Source organism: Perca flavescens, chromosome 3 (assembly GCF_004354835.1).
Source record: "Perca flavescens isolate YP-PL-M2 chromosome 3, PFLA_1.0, whole genome shotgun sequence".
In the NCBI taxonomy this organism is placed as follows: domain Eukaryota; kingdom Metazoa; phylum Chordata; class Actinopteri; order Perciformes; family Percidae; genus Perca; species Perca flavescens.
The window spans coordinates 33218150-33240642 of NC_041333.1; the positions used below are offsets into that span (position 1 = coordinate 33218150).

At 40.5% G+C, this 22493-nt stretch overlaps 1 protein-coding gene across 5 annotated transcripts in view; it reads left to right on the forward strand.

The window, feature by feature from the left end:
• Window positions 1-568: 568 nt before the first annotated feature.
• The window catches only part of eml2 (EMAP like 2), a 40424-nt gene continuing 18499 nt past the window's right edge, over window positions 569-22493 (forward strand). For 2 of the 5 annotated variants that reach the window (XM_028573692.1, XM_028573694.1), the window contains exons 1-4: window positions 569-836; window positions 14754-14993; window positions 15593-15710; window positions 17143-17244. In XM_028573692.1, coding sequence (XP_028429493.1) covers window positions 764-836; window positions 14754-14993; window positions 15593-15710; window positions 17143-17244 — 533 coding nt within the window. In that variant the 5' untranslated portion in view covers window positions 569-763. Of the gene's footprint in view, window positions 837-14753; window positions 14994-15592; window positions 15711-17142; window positions 17245-19707; window positions 19842-22493 lie in introns of those variants that run through there. The other 3 variants (XM_028573693.1, XM_028573695.1, XM_028573696.1) reach the window with 3 other exon arrangements.

Consider the following 22493-nt stretch of genomic DNA (forward strand, 5'->3'; position numbering starts at 1 on the left):
ACTAAAATGATTAGCACAATTGTTACGGGAAATAGTAGGCTATAACCATATAGCCATGTAGCTAAAAAATAAAAACTAAACTAAAGTTATTGTGATTTTATTATCAGGCAATGGGAATTACTTTTAACTGGAATGCTGCTGGAAAGCGCACAGCATGGTTTAAAATATTAGTTTTTTTTTAACTCCAAAAAAATCCATCCAATAGAAAGAATTGAGCTGAGAGGCCTGCCGTAGAAAATAATCAGTGTGAACATGTGAGAAAGATTATGTGAATCCATGTGTTATGTGAATCTACAAATTAATGTGCGAGGAGAGAAAAGTGATTTGCCAATGGCAATCCAAATGTTGGCCGCATATATTTTCATGAATGGGGTAGTATATACATGTGACATTTGTCATTAAATTGTTGTTAAAATCACATTTGAGCGCACATTTCTCTTCAAATACACACTCAGAGTCAAGTGGGTGGTATGCCGTTTGGTGCCTGTGTCTCTTACTTTGAAAGTTAGAAGCGGAAGTCTAGTATGTTACATAGAGTGCGGCTTGACGCTGGCAGCCAGGCAAGGAGCGGGAGAGTAGAGGGGGGGGGGTGTGCCAGAGCAGGTAAAGGTGTCTGTGTTCGTGTTGCTTATGAATGTGGGGGAGACAGGAAGAGGCGACGGCGTGAAGAAGAGACGGAGAGGGGGTCGAAGGAGGACAAAGAAGGACCCGGCCGAGAGGAGGAAGAGCTGGAAAGAAAGAAGGAACGCGAGAAGAGGGAAGGATGTCGGAGAGGATGGCTTCGTGTGGGAGCCTGTATGACAGCACCAACCTGCTGCTACAGTACTGCAACAACGGTGAGCTGGTTCTCATTTCACCTCCTCATCATCATCACACACACACACACACACACACACAACAGAGACAATACAGAGACCAAACCGACCCATAAATATTGATTTAAATTTTTTTTCCTTCCAATTTTACAATGTTTTGTGACTGCGCAAATTAGCCTGATTGGATGCATTGTATGTAAATGTCATTACATTTATAGTTCTATTTTATCATCTCAGATATTCATGCAATAGCTTGTTTTATTTGTCTTCATTTTATAGATCTTTTGTGGTTAAATTTTCAGGACGTTTAGGCTTTTTTTCCACCCTGTAGTGTAACAGTAGGCTAGTGTTGTTTTTTATTTATTTATTTATTTTTAGTATTTTTTTATGGTTGAAGAGTGAATATATATCAGGCTGATATCTACCTTTCTATTTGCCCAATCTATCAGCTATCTTTGAGTGTCCTTTACCTCTGATATGACTGGGGTTCCTCTCAGTCCAAAGCTACAAAACACAGTCTCCAAAACACAGCTAACTCGTCAGTCTGAAAGGATGGTGCATGGTCATGTTATGATTACAACATTGCCCGCTTGAACTTTTCAACATGATCCGTTTTTTTTTTTTTCTGAATTTGAATACATGATGGTCATTTGGCAGTTTCATTTCTCTTCTTCCTCCTGCAGACCTTGTGTCTTTGTATTTGTATCTGTCACGTCCTGCTTTACAAATATCATGCAAATACTCTGCTGCTGCTTCCAGGCCAGATCATATCTGAGGTAACAAAGGAGGATTGTGACTGATTATTAAATTGTGTCTCTTTTTAGCTGAACAAGGTATGGCTTCATCCATGGCTGTTTCAGACAAAGTCGATGGCATTTTAGGGTTGCCACAGTCCGGGTGGATGTTATTTAGAAACGTAAATATCACAAATTTGAGTTAAATGCATGTAAACTGAAGCTGTGATCCGAAAGAACAGTCTGTCGTTTGACTCGCCGGCCTTTGCGGTCTAAACTTCACAGACGGCCATATTGAGCGACAGGTGCAGAGACAGCAAGGGGTCATGGGAGTCTGATCAGAGCGGGTTGCGTTTGTTACCCATGAGCCATTCAAAAGCATTTGGTGAGTGTTGTGGTCCAGAGCCTTCCTGCAGCTCCCCGGGTCAAGATTTAACTTTCAACTGAAAGACCAATGCACAAGTCCTGTGCACTGACCTTCACAGGAGCTTAGTGCAGGTGATGGAATCAAGCAACAATAAAAATGAATAAAAAAGTGAACGTCAGTTGCAGGTTACCAGAAGAGCTTGTCGAGTGACAGCTGGTCCTGCAGTGAGGAATCAGCTGGTTAACCCGGGTGTGTCCAGTGTAGGATGCCGTTTTGTTCTGCCCTTCTCCAGTATTTCTTAAATCAGTGTGGCAATTTATTAAATTCCAAATAACCATATCAAAGTCTACCAAGCAATCTGCTTGTACAAGTACATATTTGTTTTATTTCAGTTATTTCTACCTGGTTTTCAGACAATTTATTTCATGGACATTGCTGCTTTAAAGTGGCTATATGTAACTTAGAATAAGTTATTTTCCCTGGAATCGATACCAAAGACCAAAGATTCACCTAAATATTTTCTAAATACGGTACCGCCGACGGATACTATATCCTATCTGTTTCCAAACAGACGGAAAGCAGAAATGGCAGAAAATGCATGTTATGTACTTCTTTACAAATTATATAAATGTCAGACGATGTGATGTGCCTTCTTTTTTAGAAAACCATTAGTTTTTAGACCTGTCTCATGATATATTGTCTCTAGAAGAGTATTATTCAATTTATGTTTTTGTTAATGAAGGAAAAGAAGATCGTAATACTTAATACCGTCGAATCGCAATACTTTGAAAATCGCAGTAAATGAAAATCGCAATGGAAATCGATTCAGCACCCATGTGTCGTTTAAGAATCGAATCGGGACGGAAGCATACGGTCCCAGCCGTGGTGAGTTACTGTATTTCTGAGCACCCGATGTTCTCATAGGGTCAGAAAGATGAGAGAAAGTTGAGGGAAAACCTCCGAGACAAAGCTGTTTTATTTACCCTTATTTCTGTAAGAGTGGAGTTCAGGTTTAGATTAATGTAGGCAAGGCAAGGCAGCTTTATTTGTATAGCACATTTCAGCAACAAGGCCATTCAAAGTGCTTTACATGAAACATGAAAAAACAGTTAGAAAACAATTAAAAACAATTTAAAATCATTAAAAGACAAGAATAAAATGTACAGTGCAGTATAAGAATTTTAAAGAAAGAGCAGTTAAAAATAGGTTATTTAAAGAAAGTAGTATTTAATGTAGGACTAAGGTTAAGTTAAGGAAAGTGGTCAGAAAATACATGTGTATGTCACAGGGAAGGGCCTCAGCAGTGTAGAAAAAGAGTTATTGTGTTTGTATGTGTTTGCTGATATTTGCAGATATTGTGTTGATGCCCAAAAGGAAAGGGGGGGAGTATTTTTGTTTGCCTCCTTTCACTCCGATTTCAGAGGTCCAACTCTCTGGAGCGTGGGAGAGATTCAGCATCTTATCAAGGACACTTGAGCCTGAGCTCTCCCTACTCCGTATGACCACCTCCCTCTGTGTTCCTGTCAAGGCTCCAGAGTCTGCAGCTTCCTCATCCACCCAGTGTTTTGAGACTTGTTTTCCTGCCATTATAAACGACTGTATTTTTGCCTTTTTGGGTCGTGACTTGTTGCTCCTAGTGCTCAAAGAGCTGGAAGACCATGGGAATTATTTGTACACCTAATAGGGCTGCACGATTTATCTTTTTAGAATTTTTTTTTTTATCATCATTGCTATATTAGTCTCGCATTTCCAGACCTTCCTCCATAGCGCTGCAGAGGAGGGTCTGGCTAGTCCACACAGCATTCCGGGATGGGAGAAAAAAACGTGCTCTGGTTAATCGGCATTTCTTTAAACCAATCACAATCGTCTAGGGCGGTGCTAAGCGCCCGACAGAGCCACGGTGCCTCTCCAAAATAGCCTCTGGAAGGAACTTGTTTTGGTGGAACATGTGTACGCTCAAAAGTTGTTTTAGTTGTGCAACCGGAAATTGGACAGATAGAACTGCAGCAGTTAACCATAGTCCTCATAAATCCACCGGAGTTTAAAATGCCAACACTATGAAAGCGGAAGGTAACGGAGCAATCCCCGGAGTGTACCGTCGTGGATATAGACCATAGCAATATCAACTGGTGCAAATACACACCAGGCTGCGACATATCGCGATAGACACACAGAGATTTTCTGTATTAGTTGAGAGAACTAAATGTAAAATGTAACTGTCATTCTTTTTTTAGTTATGCCTTTTATATTAAATTCAATGTCAATTTGTTTAATAAAAGCATGTTGGAAATAATTTCCTTTCATTTGTTTCAAATTCAACAAGCCATTTGTTGTATTCCAGCAGAATACTGAAGCAGCAGAAATGAGAACACTTAAATATCAGTTTGTTTATCTCAAGTAATATCATTATCACAATATTCAACAACGTTATCGTGTATGTTCCTCATATCGTACAGTCCTAACAGCTAAGCCATGAAGATGGCAGCATTAAAGCGGTTCATAAACCGACTTAAGTACAGTATTGGATATTGAATCTTGATGCAAAACCTGTTCACGGTGATGTACTGTAGGTGCTAAAACTGCTGCTGAAAATAGGCCTGTGTGAACCAAACCTGAGAAGTCTAGAAGGAAACGGTGATGAGGGGTCTCTCCCCCCTGCTGTGCCGCAGCAGGCGAGACGCAGGTGGACAGAACCGAGTAGAATAATAACCGAGTGGACTGGAAGGTATCGTCTCGTCTGCCATGATTGGGTTGGGGTCTGGGTGTGCTGCTGTTCTCAGCAGTGCAGCATCTGCCAAATGTGCTTCAATCAACAGTCTTTCTTCCTTTTTGTTGTCCGTCTGTCCTTTCCTTTTCTTTTCTTTCTTTCTTCCTCTGCCATCTGTCCTCTCACTGTAACTAGAGATCCTCTACAGTGCGTTCATCAGATCTGCTCTCCTTTGCCACCTGGTCACATCTTCAGCAAATACATTTTGTGTCCTCCCTTTTATAGTTTTTTAGTCTTATTGTACTCCGGTGCGGAGTAGATGTTGTATGTCGTATAGGGCAATATAAATCAGCCTTTTCCCTAATATTATAAGGCTATATAGGCGAAGCACCCAAGCAGTCTTGGGCACCACCTAAGCCGAATGAATGTTAAATCTATTGTGAGCATTAAAACTAACTAAATTACTTTTCTCTGATTGTAGTTGGTCCCAAACTGAGTGATATTTATTTATTATCTGCTCTAGCTTTTCTAACATTTTAGACACAGACATGGTTATAATAATGGTCCAAAACTCTGCTAAATTGCATTTCTTTTTTTATTGAAAAACCTTAACTTTTCTTGAGGGAGGACCCCAAACCACCAAATACGTGCAGTCTTTAACACACCTAGGGAAAACACTGTAATGTGTCCGTTTAGCTTCTTTGGTCCTGCTGACAACCTTCGTGGCTTCATCTAAATGATCCTACTGAGGTAGACTCCACCCATCTGGGACTCCAGGCAGCATAAAACAAACCCCAAGGATTTGTTCAACACACTTTTTGTTGTTATTAATTGTCACGCTCCTTCCTCAACAAATAGACTGCACCAAATGTATACCGTTGCTCATTTCATTCAGTTTGTATTGTCCCAACATCCGCACAGAGACCTATGAGAAACAATTTAAGAGGCTCTACAGTATGAAACAAAACCCTTAAATGACTTAAATCTGCAATATATGCAAAGTTACACACCAGCAGCCCCACATGGCTGAAAGAAGTAACTGTCGGTGCCCACACGTCTAGAAACCACTGTACACTCCTCAGTGTCTGCAGGAAGTTTGAGCTTTTGTCTCTGTGTAGTTTTGTATTTCACAAATTTAATTTGGTCACCAGCAGGGCGTGGAGAACACTTCTCTCTAGTGCTCACATCTGGAAATAAATTTGTGGCAAAGGGGGGGTGGAATCTTTTTTTTTTTTTTTTTTTAAAACCCCATTTGATGAGTCAGCCTGGTGGTGTATTTAACCCTTGTTTAGACTTTGGGTCAAATTGACCCATTTTCAATTTTTGTTTAATATCAGAAAATATGGGACATAGAAATAAGCGCTGAAAATGTGTAGAAGAAAATAAAAATTTAAAACATTGGAAAAAGCAAAAACAAACTGTGGAAAAACGGGCGTCAAACACGTCGGGGGGTAAAAAAAACGGGAAAACAACACAATAGTGCTGCTGTAGTCTCGCATTGCCAGACCTTCCTCCACAGCACTGTGGAGGAGGGTCTCGCGAGTCCACACAGAATTCCGGGATGGTGGAAAAACGTGCTCTGGTTTATTGGTATTTCTTTAAACCAGTCACAATCGTCTTGAGCGGCGCTAAGCGACGGTGCCGCTGCAAATTAGCCTCGGGAAGGAACTTGTTTTGGTGGAACGTGTACGTTCAAAGGTTGTTTTAGTCGTGCAACAGAAAACTCAGATTGGACAGATACAGTAGTCTAGCTAGCTGTCTGGATTTACCCTGCAGAGATCTGAGGAGCAGTTAACCATAGTCCTCAGAAATCCACCGGAGTTTAAAATGTCAACACAAAGACAGGCCAAGGTAACAGATATCCAGCCTAAATGAGTGAAATCCTGCGGAATTTCTGTCGCAACGGAGAAATCCTGGAAGTGGAACGTTGATATAGACTAGTGCTGCTGTAATCTCTGTGTACGTTGAAAAATACACATTAACACAGCGCATACTAAATCAGGTAACATAGATGCATCCTGGGTGAATGCTGGCAGTGCAGGATACGGTATGTTCTTTCACATGTAGATTGAGATGAAATGACTGAAGCCGCTCAACCAATGCCATGAAAATACCCAAACCAACATTATGTTAGTTTTTCTCTGTCTCTCTGTGGAACTTGACCCTGAATTCATTGGTCCCTACAAAAAAATTTAATCTTTAAAAATGGGTCAGCAATATAGTTTCATTTAAAAAAAAAAAGAAGTGTTTTTAGTTTTCAGTTGTGGATTAACACATATTTAGTGCTCTAGGGAGTGGCAGCAGGACAGCATGTGGGATTGAGTCAAAATAAAATTACAGTGTGTGTTCATCGTAATGAAGGAACATGTCACCCAGCGCAACAGTGTGGCTCACTGACGTGTTTTTAATAGTTTTTGAGCAACAATGGAGCTCTATGAACAGAGGAATAAGCTACAGTATGTCAGACTTTAGATACACAGACAATACTTTGTATCAGTATCAGCCTCATGTCAGCTGGGCTTTAAGTAGCACTTTACAGTAATGTTTGACTGTGCTGGGATGGAGGTGTGTGTGTGTGTGTGTGTGTGTGTGTGTGTGTGTGTGTGTGTGTGTGTGTGTGTGTGTGTGTGTGTGTGTGTGTGTGTGTGTGTGTGTGTGTGTGTGTGTGTGTGTGTGTGTGTGTGTGTGTGTGTGTGTGTGTGTGTGTGTGTCTGTGTCTGTGTGTGTGCGCGACCCCGGAATCTGTCTCTGCAGCATCTCTTCCTGGTGGTGCCTGGCTGTACAGATGCTAGTGCAGCGTGTGTGTGGATCTGAGCCAGGCTCCACCCCTTCTGCCTCTGTCCTCACTGCCTATAGCCGAGGAGGAGGGATGGAAGTGGAGGAGGAGGAGAAGTATGGGAGGGGGGAGGGGATGATAGAAGGAAGAGGGAGTGGTCCTGTTAGCAAGGGTGAGAGGAGGAAGTGGAGGCGGAGGAGGGAGTGGTTCAGCAGGAGAGGATGAGAGTTTGTGAATGTGTGTGTGTAAAAGAGAGAGAGAGAGAGAGATGGAGCACTGGCCCCAGACGGGGAGGGGAGGGCGTCGGAGTCCAAAAAGCCTCTAGGGGAAGAAGAGTGGAGCAAGTGGAAAAGCTGACTGACTGAGTGTTTTGCAGTGGACTGACACTCTGGTTGATTGACAGGAGGAGTGACCAGACACTTAGCGTGGCACAATGGCAGGTAGGCGAGACGAGCTCCACCTTCATCATCACTTTACTGCACCATGAATATTTCAGCAGCCTTCAATTTTCTTATTGCCCTGTGCCGACCTCCCATTGTCCATTTCGCTGTCTCTCTCTGGCAGCATCTTACACACACATACACACACACATACACACACACACCCCTCTGCATTTCATCATCCATCTGTCTTTCCTTTTACTCCCTTCTTTCCAACTCCTGGGCTCCTTGGCTTCTTCCTCCTCTCCATCCACCCTTCTCTTTTATCCACCACGCTTCTTCCTCTCTGTGGTCATTTTTCTGTATCCTGATAGCAGCCATGTGTCTGTATCAGCCTCATGTCAGCTGGGCTTTAAGTAGCACTTTACAGTAATGTTTGACTGTGCTGGGATGGAGGTGTGTGTGTGTGTGTGTGTGTGTGTGTTACTGAATATCAAATAGATGTGGCCTCTGATTTATAAGTAATGGAATACTGCTGAGGTGTAAATGTTGCTGTGTGTGTGTATGGTGTGCGTGTGTATGTGATAATTCAAGGGCAAATTGAAAAGTAGCCAGCTCTGCAGTGTTTTTAAACAGGTGTCCTGACAGAAGTGGGAATGAAGGTGAACCCTGCTGATCTCTCCATCTTTGTTTGCTCTCTCTGTCTCTCTTCTGTCTAGCCTTCTTTTCTCTTGCTCTTTCACTTATAACATGATTAGTTACATGTAAATAATGACACAACTTGTCAACTCAGACTAAACATGCTAAATATTATCATGTTTTACAGGTGTAGATATCACTTTATGCTCCTTATGTTTCACCAGGCTGAAAGACAATTTCCCCTTATATAACATATCTAACTATAAATACAGATGTTAAACATACAACATAGCGTATTAGGATTTCATGTTACTAGAATGTTTACTAGAATATTGAATACTGAACTGTTTTAGACACCGTCTGAACAGTAAAACTGTCTCTTCTAGGTTCTTTCATTTGATCTCTGTAGCTATCTCCCCCGTCTCCACCTCGTTGTTTTTCTTTCTGTCTGTTCAATTCAGCGTAGCTAATGGCAGTTTAGATAAAGAAGATTATTTCCGCATTTAGTTAAAGATTAATCATTCATCTCTCTTTCTCCCGCTATGAGTCCTTTCTGTTCCTTTCACTCTCGATCTCCTCCCACCAACAATCTGTCCTCTCCTACTTATTTGTTTCTCTCTCTTGTGCCCACTGCCTGTGTTTTCACCTCACCTGGCTGTATTCTATCATAAGAAAGTCATTTATTTCTAAAATAAGTAAAGTGCTTCATTTCTCCCAAATGAGAGTTGGATTGCTCTGGAATTACTATGACTGACTGTGTCATCTATGTGATCACTAGATGGAGTATTGTTAGTTTAGATTAGTTTATTAGGATCCCCATTAGCTACAGCAGGGCTGCAGCTATTCTTCCTGGGGCCTGACATGTTAGAGAGTCAGAGTAGCTAACATACAGTAGCAGGACAGTAAGATTTTATCTGTGTAATATCACACTTCAGGAGGTGAGACATCACTTTATTTGTATTGTTTTACAGTACAAAACATACATAGGGATAATACTTTTATGGGAATTAGCTTCCTATAAATCATTTACCAGGTCGGAGTTTTAATGTTCAAATGGTTCATTGACTCAGAAACAGCATTTAGACCACAATGAAGACTAATGAAAGACGTTTAGGAGCTGGCACCTATTTAAAAAGGGAGAGCCGCCGTTTCAATTTTCATGGAAACTATGGGTTACAATACCAGGATTAAATTAATTATTAATATATGAATTATTGTGTATGTGCATTAGCCTAGAAATCTAGACGCACCCTAGCGGCAGCAGCCAGGGTCAGTCTAGCAACTCTCCGTTGGCTTGGGAGCTGGAAAAACCAAATTCTGGTCAGGCCAATCACATCGTGTATAGAGTCCGTGGGTGGGCTTAACATAAGGACAGCAGAGTTACGACATTCCGCGTGAATTCCCTGCTACTTGAAAACAAAGAAGGGCAAATTGAAAGAAGATGGCTGCTGCTGCTGGCGAACAGAGGCCTTTCGAATCGGCAGTCAACAGTTAACCATAGTCCTCATAAATCCACCGGAGTTTAGAATTACAAAATGGACATCCGACGGAATTTACGGCAGAACGAGAGCAATCCCGGAAGTGGAAAGTCGTGGCTGTAGACTATGTTGGGTGTAATGTACTGTATGTTTGGATCAGAGGTGTAGTGGTAAAAAAAGGGGTGGGTAAAATATAACTTCTGTGATCAGGTGGACCATGACGTGGTCACCCGGTAAGGTGGGCCACTGCCTACCGGTGTATGTGTATCCTGATGACATCGCTAGAGGCTATCATTTGACGGTACTACCAAGGGTATCACTGGTTGTTCCCTCATAGGTCACACAATCACTATTCAATTCATACATTAATCTAAGTTCTTGTTAAAGAGACTCAAGAAGGAATAATATGGTTGAAATCTATAAAGTTTACTAAATGACAAAACAGAGAGAACAAAAATATTTAAGATAGATATAGAGGGAGGCTCATACAGTATTCAGGGCTTCCAATGCATAATACGTAATGATTATGGGTTTAGGGATTTGGGATTATTTTCATAGTTGATAAATCTGTTATTTTCTCAATTAATCGATTAGTTGTTTGGTCTATATGTCAGAAAAATGTGGAAAATATGGATCAGTGTTTCTCAAAAGTCCAGGATGACGTCCCTAAAATGTCTCATTTTGTCCACAACTCAAAGATATTCAGTCACAGAGAGAAGACACTAGAACATATTCACATTTAACAAGCTGACATCAGAGAATTTTTTACTTTTGTCTTAAAAATGACTCAAACTGAATAATTGATTATCAAAATAATTGTTGATTACAGTTTTTAACAATTGCTAATGTAGCAGGTGCAGATTGACGACAGAAGGATGAATTTGGTGCCACAAATTTTAATTTAAATCAGTTTCTGTAATTAACAGAAGAAAGACAATTTAAGTTACACTGTACTTTCCACAAGCGTAATGGCTGCCGACATTAAGAGACGCTTTTGCAAAACCTGTTACTTGTAACATGGGCTAATGGGAAAAGGTAGAGGTGACTTGTTGAGTCAGTGGCATGAATCTACGTGAACCAAATGTACCTCAAAAACATGAAGTTTAGTACTGTTTCCCGAGCTCACCCACTTTGGGCTTGTAGCCGAGGCATCAGGAGGAGGGCTGTTGTCTTGACGGTGCTTAAACAATTGCCGGATATCCATATTTACAATTCATTCATCATTACATGAGACATGTAGGCTAGTTTGGGCTAGTGACCATAGACTTAGCTAGTGACTGACGAATCTGGATGCAATCTGCTGCTTCCTGCTGGATACGCTGGAGATGCTCGATGGTGGTATAAGCCCCCAACGTTGACTTGAAGGCAGTGCTGCGACCATTGACTTCATGATTTCAAGGCACCTAACATTGCCTAATCCTAGTGACTTCCAGGCTTAGCTGCCTGGAAGTCGACTTTGCAGCGCAATATGAAATACTTCGTCTTAGGTTTAACAACCTATGAAACTAATAATGAACAATATGAAACTAAAACGACATAATAATAATAATATTTAAGCTTAATTTAAAATGGCTTAGGAACTATAGGCAATTTAGAGGTGGATGAACTCAATTTAGAGGTGGATAAACGCTATTTCCGAATTTTGGGAGGTGCGTAAACGGCATTTACGTGCGTTTAGCCTCCACTACATCCCTGGTTTGGATCTATAATTTAATTGAGTATTTACCGTAGATTTAACTTATTTGTATTAATTGATTTAGTTGTGTTACTGTTTGTGTCTACCTGCCCTGGGACTGCAGACAGAAATTAGCTGGTAGCTCAATCTGGTACAATGCATCTCTTCTTCCCTTTTATGAGATGTTTTTTTGTACATAATCCCTGACAAATGAGTGCAAAAAAACTAAAGTAATCTGTAAAAAACAGAAATGATAAACAAGTTGGCAACAAAAGTCGAATTCATTTGGATAACCCAGTCTAATCCTACAACATCCGATACATTTGAGGAAATTTGAGAAGGTAGACGATGACGAACGCTTCAGATAGACTGACATTATGCTACTGATCCATTCTGCCGTGCAAATCTTCCCTTAGCTTGATTGCTGTATGTAAATATGAAGCTTGACTTCCCTGTGGCCCTGTCTCATTTGACTGTAAGATCTGATACAGTAACGGTATTCTCTGTCTTCCCCTGGCTCAGCTTACTGAATTGATGCATGCTGGGAACGTTGTATTGGCTCATGCTGAAGCAGTGTGGCCTGTACAATCCTCTTTTTGAAGTGCACTTCTCTTTAATAGCAAGTTAAATGTTAATACTTGAAACTGTTGCAGCTTAAATCTCTGAATGGTGTAGTACACATGGTGAGTGTGACATTTGCATTAAAAATAATGAGGACAAGGAAGTTCATGGTAAATGTTTACATTAAGAGTCTGCTGAGTTATTGCCATTTTATTTTGAAATTGTTAGGTAGATTTTATCTTTCAAGCAGCCTGAGACGTAAGCTCTGTCTACTTTAGATGTTATATCATAGTGATATTTGAATATTGTTTAGCTAGTTTGGCTTGATTTTACCGTGTAACTAATTGGACAATCACTAAAGTCTTTACTGAAACTGGCCTCTATACTGAGGCTAATCCTGATATGTTCAGTACTTAACTGATACTGTAGCTATTATATGACAAGATTCAGTACTTTTTTCATAAATAATAGTGAGCATTCAGTATGTACTTCCTCTAAAAACAGCTGATTAACACTTTCTTTGCAGAATCTTTTTATGTCCCACCTCATCTTTGCAACAGATACCTGTGTGATGCACCGGGCTTTTGAATAAAGAACACACTAGCAGGAAAATACAAGTTTATTCATGCCTAAATGTTTAAACAGAAAATTGCACTCTGTCAGTTTTGATTTTCAATGTTCAAGTAGAATAAACTTCTTTCTCAGTTGGTGTAATATTTAAAAAGGTGTGTCTCTTTTTAGAATGAAAATATGCATTAGTGATGACCATCGTGGTTGTTGCAGAGCGGACTTCATGACCGAGAGGGGTTTAGAATTTAGGATGCATGAAGAGAAACTTGTTTTTTTATCAGGCTGTAATCTGTTAATGTGGGCCACAGATTAATAATCCGCACTGGGCAGTTTGCCTTCAGTAATCTAGCCAGCCTCCGGTGATGTCATCATGGTGGGTGTGATGATGGTGAACGATTAAAATGGATAGAGTCCAATATTAGAGGAATAAAGGCAGAGGATGGAGTGATGTGAGGTGGCTGGAATCAACAGCAGCTCATTTGCTTCTACTTACTAGTTGTCATACCATGTTATACTGTGAAACCGGTATACTGCAGCAACCCTATTTATTTCTTCCTAAACACTGCATGGATCCTGGAGGCCAAAGAAAGATTTTGAATGTATTTTCTTCCCCATTAAAACATTTGCAAAAACAAATATTTTTGAATATTTTGACAGCTGCATATTTACATCCATCATCAGATAGCAGTCTTCTTTTTTTCTTCTCACATTTACATTACTGTCCTCGGCAGTTGGCAGGAATGGGAATGCACACAAGATGATATAAACAATACAAACACAATGGGAACCTGCCAGTCAAAACATTTTCCTATAGCACAACTGGGCAAACGGGGCACCTTTTTAAATCTTAATGCATGAGGATGTATTGAAGAGGACAAAGCTTCTCTGGTGCCAACTCTGTCTCCATCCCTTTCTTTCAATTTCTTCTCGCCCATGCTGTCCATTCGAAACAACCACACAACCTCGTATCTGGTGTTGTTTTCCTTCTCCTACACTCTGACTCACACTCACACCCGGAGTCTGAATTATTAAAACCAGTCAAGTTTTCTGTAAGCTTTTATCTCCCTGAGAAACTCTAAACCATTGATTCACAAAGCAGCAGCAGCGGTAGCAGATATCCCTAACCTTAACCATAAAGCAGCTGCTTGTGTTTAAATCCAAATGAATGTTCTCGAATGTTCAAATAACCAGGCAGCAGTTACTCATGGTTCTTATACTTTAATTCTCTCCTCTCTTACTTTCTAACCCTCCCTCTGATGCACACCAACAACTTCATAATGTCTTCTCTCTCACACATACATGCGGTTAAGCTGTTAATCTTCAATTTGTAGCCATTTGTAGAGTGCTCATTGCTGTTTTCTTTCAGCACTGCACGTCTCCCTAAAAAATCAATCAGACAGCTGCAGCTGATTCAAAACGCTGCTGCTCGAGTCCTCACTAAAACCAAGAAAGTGGATCACATCACTCCAGTACTGAAGTCTCTACACTGGCTTCCAGTGCCTCAAAGAATTGATTTCAAAATACTTTTACTGGTTTATAAATCAGTAAAAAGGTTTAGGGCCAAAATACATTTCTGATCTGCTACTACATTATGACCCACCCAGACCTCTCAGGTGGTCTGGGACAGGTCTACTTGTTGTCCCCAGAGTCAGAACTAAACAGGGGGAAGCAGCGTTCAGTTTTTATGCTCCACATATCTGGAACAAACTCCCAGAAACCTGTAGGTCCGCTGCAACTCTCAGTTCTTTTAAATCTAAGCTAAAGACCTATCTTTTTGATGTTGCTTTTCTTTAAATAATCTATTTTATTAACTTTAATTTCTTATACTGCACTGTAACTTTTATTCTTATACGGCACTATCAATTTTATTCTTGTCTTTTAATGTTTTTAATATATTTATTATTTATAGTTATAATTTGGTTTAACCTAAGACCCTGTCTGCGGTCATAATGAACAGAGGTAACCTATCATATCAAAAGGTAACTCGTGTGACCTGCCTATAAGTCGCAGTAACTCGAATCTAAACTAAAATCTTCTGTCCTCCTGTCCAGATGACACGGTGTCGGCTGGCAGTAACATGGACATGGAGGACCGGGTTTCCCACCTGGAGCAGAAGCTGCAGCTGCAGGAGGATGAGATCCAGCTGTTGAAGGCAGCCCTGGCTGATGCCCTGCGCCGTCTGGGTTGCTGTGAGGAGCAGAGCCTGGGGATGCAACCTGGAGGCGTCCATGCTGCTGGGAGGAGATCTCTGGCTACCTCAGCTTCAGCAACACCTAGCAAGGGTAAGAAAGGTAACTGGAGAAAAGAGAGCCCAAGTCCTGCAGCCTTTCCTAATTAGTTTGGCGTTCACCAGTAGGGTTGGGTACCGAAACCTGGTTCTACTATGCAACGGGTAGGAATCGGACCGGATTAGAACGCAAATTTCGGTTCCTCATTTTGGTTCCACTTAATGTGCCGACTGAAATATTTTCCCTCTGTCGCTCCGAAATGGACGTAAAAATATCACCCTTTCTCTGTAGTCTACCGTTAGCTAGCTACCGTAAATGTAGGCTACTTTTAAAATGCCATATTTCCCCTCTGGGCTCACCAAAACGAACGTAAAAGCATATTACGGCTACCGCATCTGTAAAAAGAGTCTTTCTTTGATGTAGTTTTTCAGCTTTTCAAGAATATGCATCGTTTCAAAAGTACCGGTTCGGAATCGTAAAAATCCAAACGATACCCAACCCTACATTTATTTTCGCAGCAAATTGTGCACATACTGTCAAAGAGTACAGGGACAACATTACCTCACAAACTGTACAAAGTGACAGTCTTAGATTTTAGATTTATTATTAACATCTGTCAACTCCTCCTATGCTGAAGCTAATAATAATTTGTCATCTTTCAGTGCGTCAGCTCCTGCAGGCTCTTCCCTCCAGACCTCTGAGTAATGGCTACGTTCAACAGAAACGCCTCCTCTCCTCCCCTTCCTCTCCTAAGAAGGAGGTGCTACAGTCCATTAAGAGGTATAGAAAACCAGGGAAATCAACTAGGGATTTTTTTTTTTAAGCAGTTACTTTAGAACAGGGGTCGGCAACCTTAGGCACGCGTGCCACCATGGGCACGCGGGACCTTAACCAATGGCACGCTGGCAATATTTGTGCAAGAGAGTTATTGATGTGTTGAAATCATGGTTGAAATGCTGAAGCACTTTCTCATCCGCATGCCAAATTCCAAAGTTCACAGTTGCCGACCTCATAGGTGCCGATACCGTGGGTGCTCCGGAGCTTGAGCACCCACGAAAAATACTGAGCGTCTGTCATAGTGTGATTGGTTATGTCGGTGGCATTGATTTATAATTTCCCACAAAGCTGATTAAACTTCTCATCTCCAATCCTATCTGTGAGAAGTGGCGCTGTCCTGAGTTGAAAGCTAGCTTACTTTATGGCGTGTGTGTTCGTGTCGGCCGCTGTCCATTTCCTAAGGTTCTGAAATGCAAACATTGTTGACTACTTTTTTTTTTTTAAACTGTGTGCGCGTCGAGCACCCACGGAGGAAAACCTAAATCGGCACCTGTGCGCGACCTGTTATTTACGGTAGTTTGATTGACTCATATCTCTGACTGGGAGCAATACAAAGAGGATTACCAACGGCCGCTGGGGCAGATGAACTAACGCTGGTCTCGTTACTGTAAGGAGGCTACAATTAAACCTTCGTTAGTTAAAAGTCAAAACGTATCAGTGCACTCACCTGTGTAGACCGTCATCAACATGTAGAAAGCGATATTTCAATCTGCTCTGTCTGCTCAGTCCACTCTTGTCCACCGCACTGTTTTACGCAAACACAGCTCTACTCTAGTCTGCAAATAGCTATTTTTTACAAAACAAGCTAAAAGAAAAGCTGTCGGTTTGTAGTCTATTTTTCTTAGTTTGCAGGGAATCTTAAAATTTGGACAAATTCTTATAAACTTAAGCTGTCTGAAGAAACCATCCTCACCGCTGGAGCGGTATTATGTTATTATTTTGCCACAGCATCGTTTCATTGAAAATGAGGCATACAGGACCTGCTTATCAGTCCATTCATCATTAAAGCTGGGCTTTTCCACAACTTTTCACTTCAGGCTCTTTGACAGTGATATTTTTGTCAGCCCATTTTCCACCAATCAGGACTGCATACTAAAACCATGTTTCCATAATAATAATATACAATAATAATAATAATTACAAGGTCCTGATTATTACAGATTCCCTGGATATTACAATTTGATGTGATGTCATAAAAAAAAATTATGTTAACATGGCACACTAATAAACAAGAAATTTTGAAAAGGGCACTTCATATCAAAAAGGTTGCCGACCCCTGCTTTAGAAAATAGAGGGGAGGAAGGGTAACGTTAAGTTTCAGATGTGAAAACATACAGGTTTCTCCTTAACAACACTTTTGTCTCCTCTCGTTCAGGAAGAGTATGTCCACAGAGCGCCTCACCATGGTGAGGAGAGACATGGGAGCGGAGAGTCGGAGTCGAACCACCTCCTCCAGCAGCTCCTCCGGAGGCAAAGGGTAACAACCTTGTTCAGTTTGATGGTGAATCTTGTATAAATTATACACAGTTTTTCTAAATTAATGAGCACCTCCTACACGTACTCTGTGATACTAGAAAAACAAGCATCGGTTACATTTTACACAAAGGCAGATGTAACAGGGAAAAAACATTTTAAACCCGGTGTTAGAATGAAAACAAACTCCCCTAACAAGCTCAGAGAACATGTTTGTGTATCTTGGGTCAGCAGGGCCGTGGAGGAGTTCAGTGGGTCGCTATAGATTGTTGTAATTAGCTGTCTTACCTCTCTACTCTCCCCTGTCTTTCTGTCTGTAGACAGACTAGAGTGTCATACAGTCCAACCAGAGTGAGTCGGTCTGAAGACATTTTTTGCCGGTCAGAGGCAGAAAGAAGAAGAGTGAAGAAGGAAGGTGTTTGGTTACAGCAAGATATTAGATCTGTAGATATTTAAATATGCAGAATTGAGATCTCAGAGTACTGAACATGTTTAATACACTGGCAACCTGTCCAGGGTGTGACTTGTCTCTTTCCCGATGCATGCTGGGATAGGCTCCATCCCCCCTAATGGCCCTGATAAGCAGGCATAGAAAATGGATGGTTGACTTATTAAAGATACTGGAATGAGGAAAAAGTTCCATTTACAATGGAAATTCTCTCTGTGATCAGACTGTAGTTTATTTGATATGGAACCAGCCCATAAAGTTCAGATGTCAAGAAATGACCTGCAATAACCAGATCAAGTAGACAGTAGACGGGTAACTTGAATACTTGAATACATGCACAGTATTCACTGCCTCTTGATTAGAATGATAGCTACACCAACAAAACTCATGTGTCATGACAGTAGATACTTCATCTTAAACCTTTCATGGATAAAATGAGTACACAATACAGATTATAACTACAGTAATGCACCTTTTTTAGTGACACAGCCAAAAGTAACCCTTATCCTGTGTCTGATATCAATATATTGTTTCAAAGTTATTATTATTTATTATATAATTCCATTGCTCATCAAAATGCTATCTGTAAACTAGACCAAGGGTCTCTGTTTAACCGGGGGAAGAAGACAAAAATATCTATATTCTTTTTTCTAAATTAATTTCAGGCTGTGCTTTTATCAGTAAAAAAATCCAAGGGGACTTATCCGTCATTACATTTTTTTACTTAAAGGGGCTGTATTCGATATTCAGAACATTAATATAGCAACAAACAAATGTGCTATGTAAAGATCTAGTGGAGTAATGGCGATATAGTGGAGAATGAAGTGTGTGTGTGTGTGTGTGTGTGTGTGTGTGTGTGTGTGTGTGTGTGTGTGTGTGTGTGTGTGTGTGTGTGTGTGTGTGTGTGTGTGTGTGTGTGTGTGTGTGTGTGTGTGTGTGTGTGTGTGTGTGTGTGTGTGTGTGTGTGTGTGTGTGTGTGTGTGTGGTAATCTAATTTGATAGCTGGCCCAGCCACGCGTGCATGTGGCCGTGAAGAAATGTAGGTATTTCATGTTTTGAACGGTCTGTGAGAGCTGTGTGGAGGCAATCCCAGGCCGCTGTTATTTTTGTTATTTTGAGTACAGCCCCTTTTTAATATTAAATAAAACAATCTGAGAAATTGGTGCTGCATGGGAAAAAGACAAGAGGAACAACTGCCTCTGCTTCCAAATCTAACCAGCATCTGTATCTGATTCTGAAAAAGATATTTTACATTTACAGCCGTCAGTGTGGGACCTGCTGGGACTCTTGGGAACTGCTGGTTTAGAGTTTCTGAAGTTTAAAGCCCACTCAGGCTTCAATCCTTCAGACTGTGTTTTCGAGAAGAGAGAGAGATGGATTCTGCACAGCATTATCCATCATCATTAGGGACCGTCTGATCTGTCTCATCATCATCATCTGTAACATTTCCACAGTCAGCTCTTCATGTTCGCCTGCAGTAAATCTGGGATGTCACCATGAATTACGTTTAACAACTAACTGGCTACAGGTCTTTGTGAGCCTGATGGACAGGGGAAGTATCCACGTGTCACAGCCAAGTGAACACAACACGTGGATCACTTTGTAATCCGTAAACAAACCCGCAGGAAGTTCATCTTTGATTGCACAGAGTCGCACACACTTTTGTCTGTCTTTCATTACGTGCTGTCTTACTTCTAAATCAATTTTTTCAACCTCTGTTCTAGTGTTTCTTCTCTCTTATGAACAGTTAAACCTCCTTCTTCTTTTCTCCATATTTCTTATCTCTGCTGTTCTTCTAATCCTCATCCACATGTCATTTCTTTCCTTCCTGCTCCTCTTTACTCTTTTACTTTTCCTCTTCCCTTACCTCCTCTCTCCCTCTCTCTCTCCTGTCTTTCTGCTGATGGATCAGATTTCCAACAGTGCTTGGTAAAAGGGGGGTGTGGTTACTGGGCAGAGGGTGTGGGTCTGCGCAGTCAGGAAATGCTTTCTGATTGGATGATGGGGCCTACTAGGCTGAGCTAAAAGTTTGCTCAGTGAAGCAGGAAGTTGTGTGTTGCTGTAGCTGTTGAACAGGACAGGAACCGCTCTGACTGCTCACCACTGTTGACTGTTGACTGTTACTGTAACGGAGCCATGAAGAAATCTTCCAGGTAAATAGCTTCTTTACAATGGATAATCAATGGTTGACAAAGAGAGTGGAAGACTGTGAGCATAGTGAATTTACTGATAAAGCTTTTTGGAACAGAAAGCCCTACGCTCATACTCTCATTATTCTCAACACAAAATGAATTTCAGGAACAAATGGACAATTACCTTTTTTTGGTGTCGCATCCAGCTAGTTCCTCATCTGTTGTTTGACTAGTATTTAGTTAGATTACAGATTGCACAATTAAGCACTGTGTGGATGGTCTGCAAAATAGATTCACGCTTTACGATCTTAAATCTTTGGTTATTTTAAGTCTGAAAAAAAGAAAGTAGTAGTCTGTAGTCACTCGCTGTGGCTTCACAGCCTGAGGAAGTATTTTGGTTGTATGAAACTCTGTTGTCACGCAAACTGTTTGATATATGAAACTCTGTTGTCACGCAAAATGTTTACCCCCGTCTGCAGGGCTGTGGGTGGCTGTAGGGAGGGGCTGCAGCATAGTAACATGATGAATACAACTGAAACAAGAGCCAGCTGTGTTAGTGCACCATTGATTAAGCGGCAAGAGTTAAGAACACAAAAAATACTAAATTATGTAATTTTTAGAAGACTTAGTCATAGGTTAACTGTGTAGTTCAAACAAGTAATGATTATGTGAAATTAAGAAAAGCTCTCCGATGATGTATTAACATTGTTCATCTGCTCAAAGAAACGGAAATTTGACTTTTATGGGAACCATAATAAGGTGTTAATGTTGTGCCTTTTTCTAAAGTTGATCTCTTCCTTAATAAGTCTCTTATTTTTTATCATATGGGCCCTTTTTAATTGTAATTGTTGGCTCTTTATGTCTTTGGGCTTCTAATGATGGTGGAAACAAACAAACATGTCACACTTCTGTCAGGTTATGAAACACGCACACTCTCACACACGGGATGATTAAATGTGAAATGACAGAACACGCCGTGCTCTGCAGTTCTGTCAGTTAAAGGATTGTCCGGTCTGCTGCCAGAATCAATCAGATTTAACAGATAGAAGTTCACAAGGAAATGGAAAAAATGGCATATGTTCATGGACAACAAACCGCTTCACGTGACCCACTGTTTGCATGTGCTGCCTTTGGGTGGTATCATTTTCAGGTTTTCCGAAGGGATTCTAAGTCATTCATTCATTCATTTATTCATTCATTTCTAAAAACCTGTAGAGCAGCTTGCAATTGAAAGTGTGTCCAAAAACACTGCGAAGAAAGTTCTTATAGAACACCCTGCAGCATTGTGTCCACAGACAGGAGGCTGATGCAGCTGTGGGACTGATGTTATACGATTACCAATTCTACTCAGCTTGCAAAAATACTGATAACATTGATTGGACGTCCTGTTTAACATGCATCAAACATATTGACCACATCTCTGCAGCGAAGCATTTTTAACCACTAAAACCAGGTTTTACCCCAACGAACCAGTTTAACATACTATGACTGCCTTTTTTTTTATCCAATATTCCGTAAATTTAAAGTGACGTTAAGGCATTGTACAAAGTTGAGTATTGCCAAATGGGTCTGGATTTATGCAAATACAAGGAGGAATAAGGAAAAGATCTCCATCATGTCCACCCTACCCGTCTTTCATTTTGTCTGTTTAATGGGACAGAAAGCTTTAAGGTATAGCTTTACATTTTCAATTTAAATAAATACTTTTATGTATATAATTGTGGCCTTAACATAGCCTTTGTAAAGTAAACAAGGTTTAACAACTAGAATAAATAACTTGCCCTCTGTCAGATTAAAACCATGCAAATTCTGATGAAGGAAAAGATAAAAAGATTTGCATCATGTTGAAAAGATTGATATCTTTTCCGTTTTTCAAGTCAACTCTTTCTCCCCGTGACTTGCTCTCTATCTCTCTCACCTATCTCTGTTTCTCTCTCTCGCTCTGGTATTTTGTCTGATGCTGCGATAACTTCAAAGTGGTTCAGTCTATGTAAAATGTAACAATGGAGTTCAGTCTCTGTGTATTTTTTTGTTGAGTGAAGATGATCAGATATGTTTGTGTCCATTAACTGAACCACTGCAGTTCTTCAGTCATAATGGACACACAGTTGGGTGTACGATCCATCAGTCAGACCGCAATATCCATCTTCTCTCCGCCTGCGTCACTGTCATAAAAACTGCTTTACTACAACATCCACCACAGTGGATGCAGTATCACCCAGTCTGATGGAGCACTCATAAGATAAAATGTTGAGGAATATCTTGTAATCATGTAATTTAAGACAAATGTATTATTGCAATTAGTGGACAGAATTGTCAGCTAAAGTGCACACTGGAGTGATTATTTCATTGATTGCATTTAGGAATTTTTTTTTTCAGTTGTCACGATACTGTATGATGCAAGAACAAGCACACGGCACTAAAATGATGAATCAACAAGTTAAATACATTAAAAAAAAAAAAAAAAAAAAAAAAACAACAACAAGCGAACACATGAGATTCCATCAAATCTTTATAACATACTTACACTGTGGTCCTTTTTAATCCTTTTGCACTGACCGTGTAAAAGACATAACTTGAAAAAGATCTTTGAGAAACTTTTTAGGTTTTTCAGATGCCATTTTTAAAAAAAATCTTGCCACATCATTTTTAAGTCAAACACCCCTGCCGCTA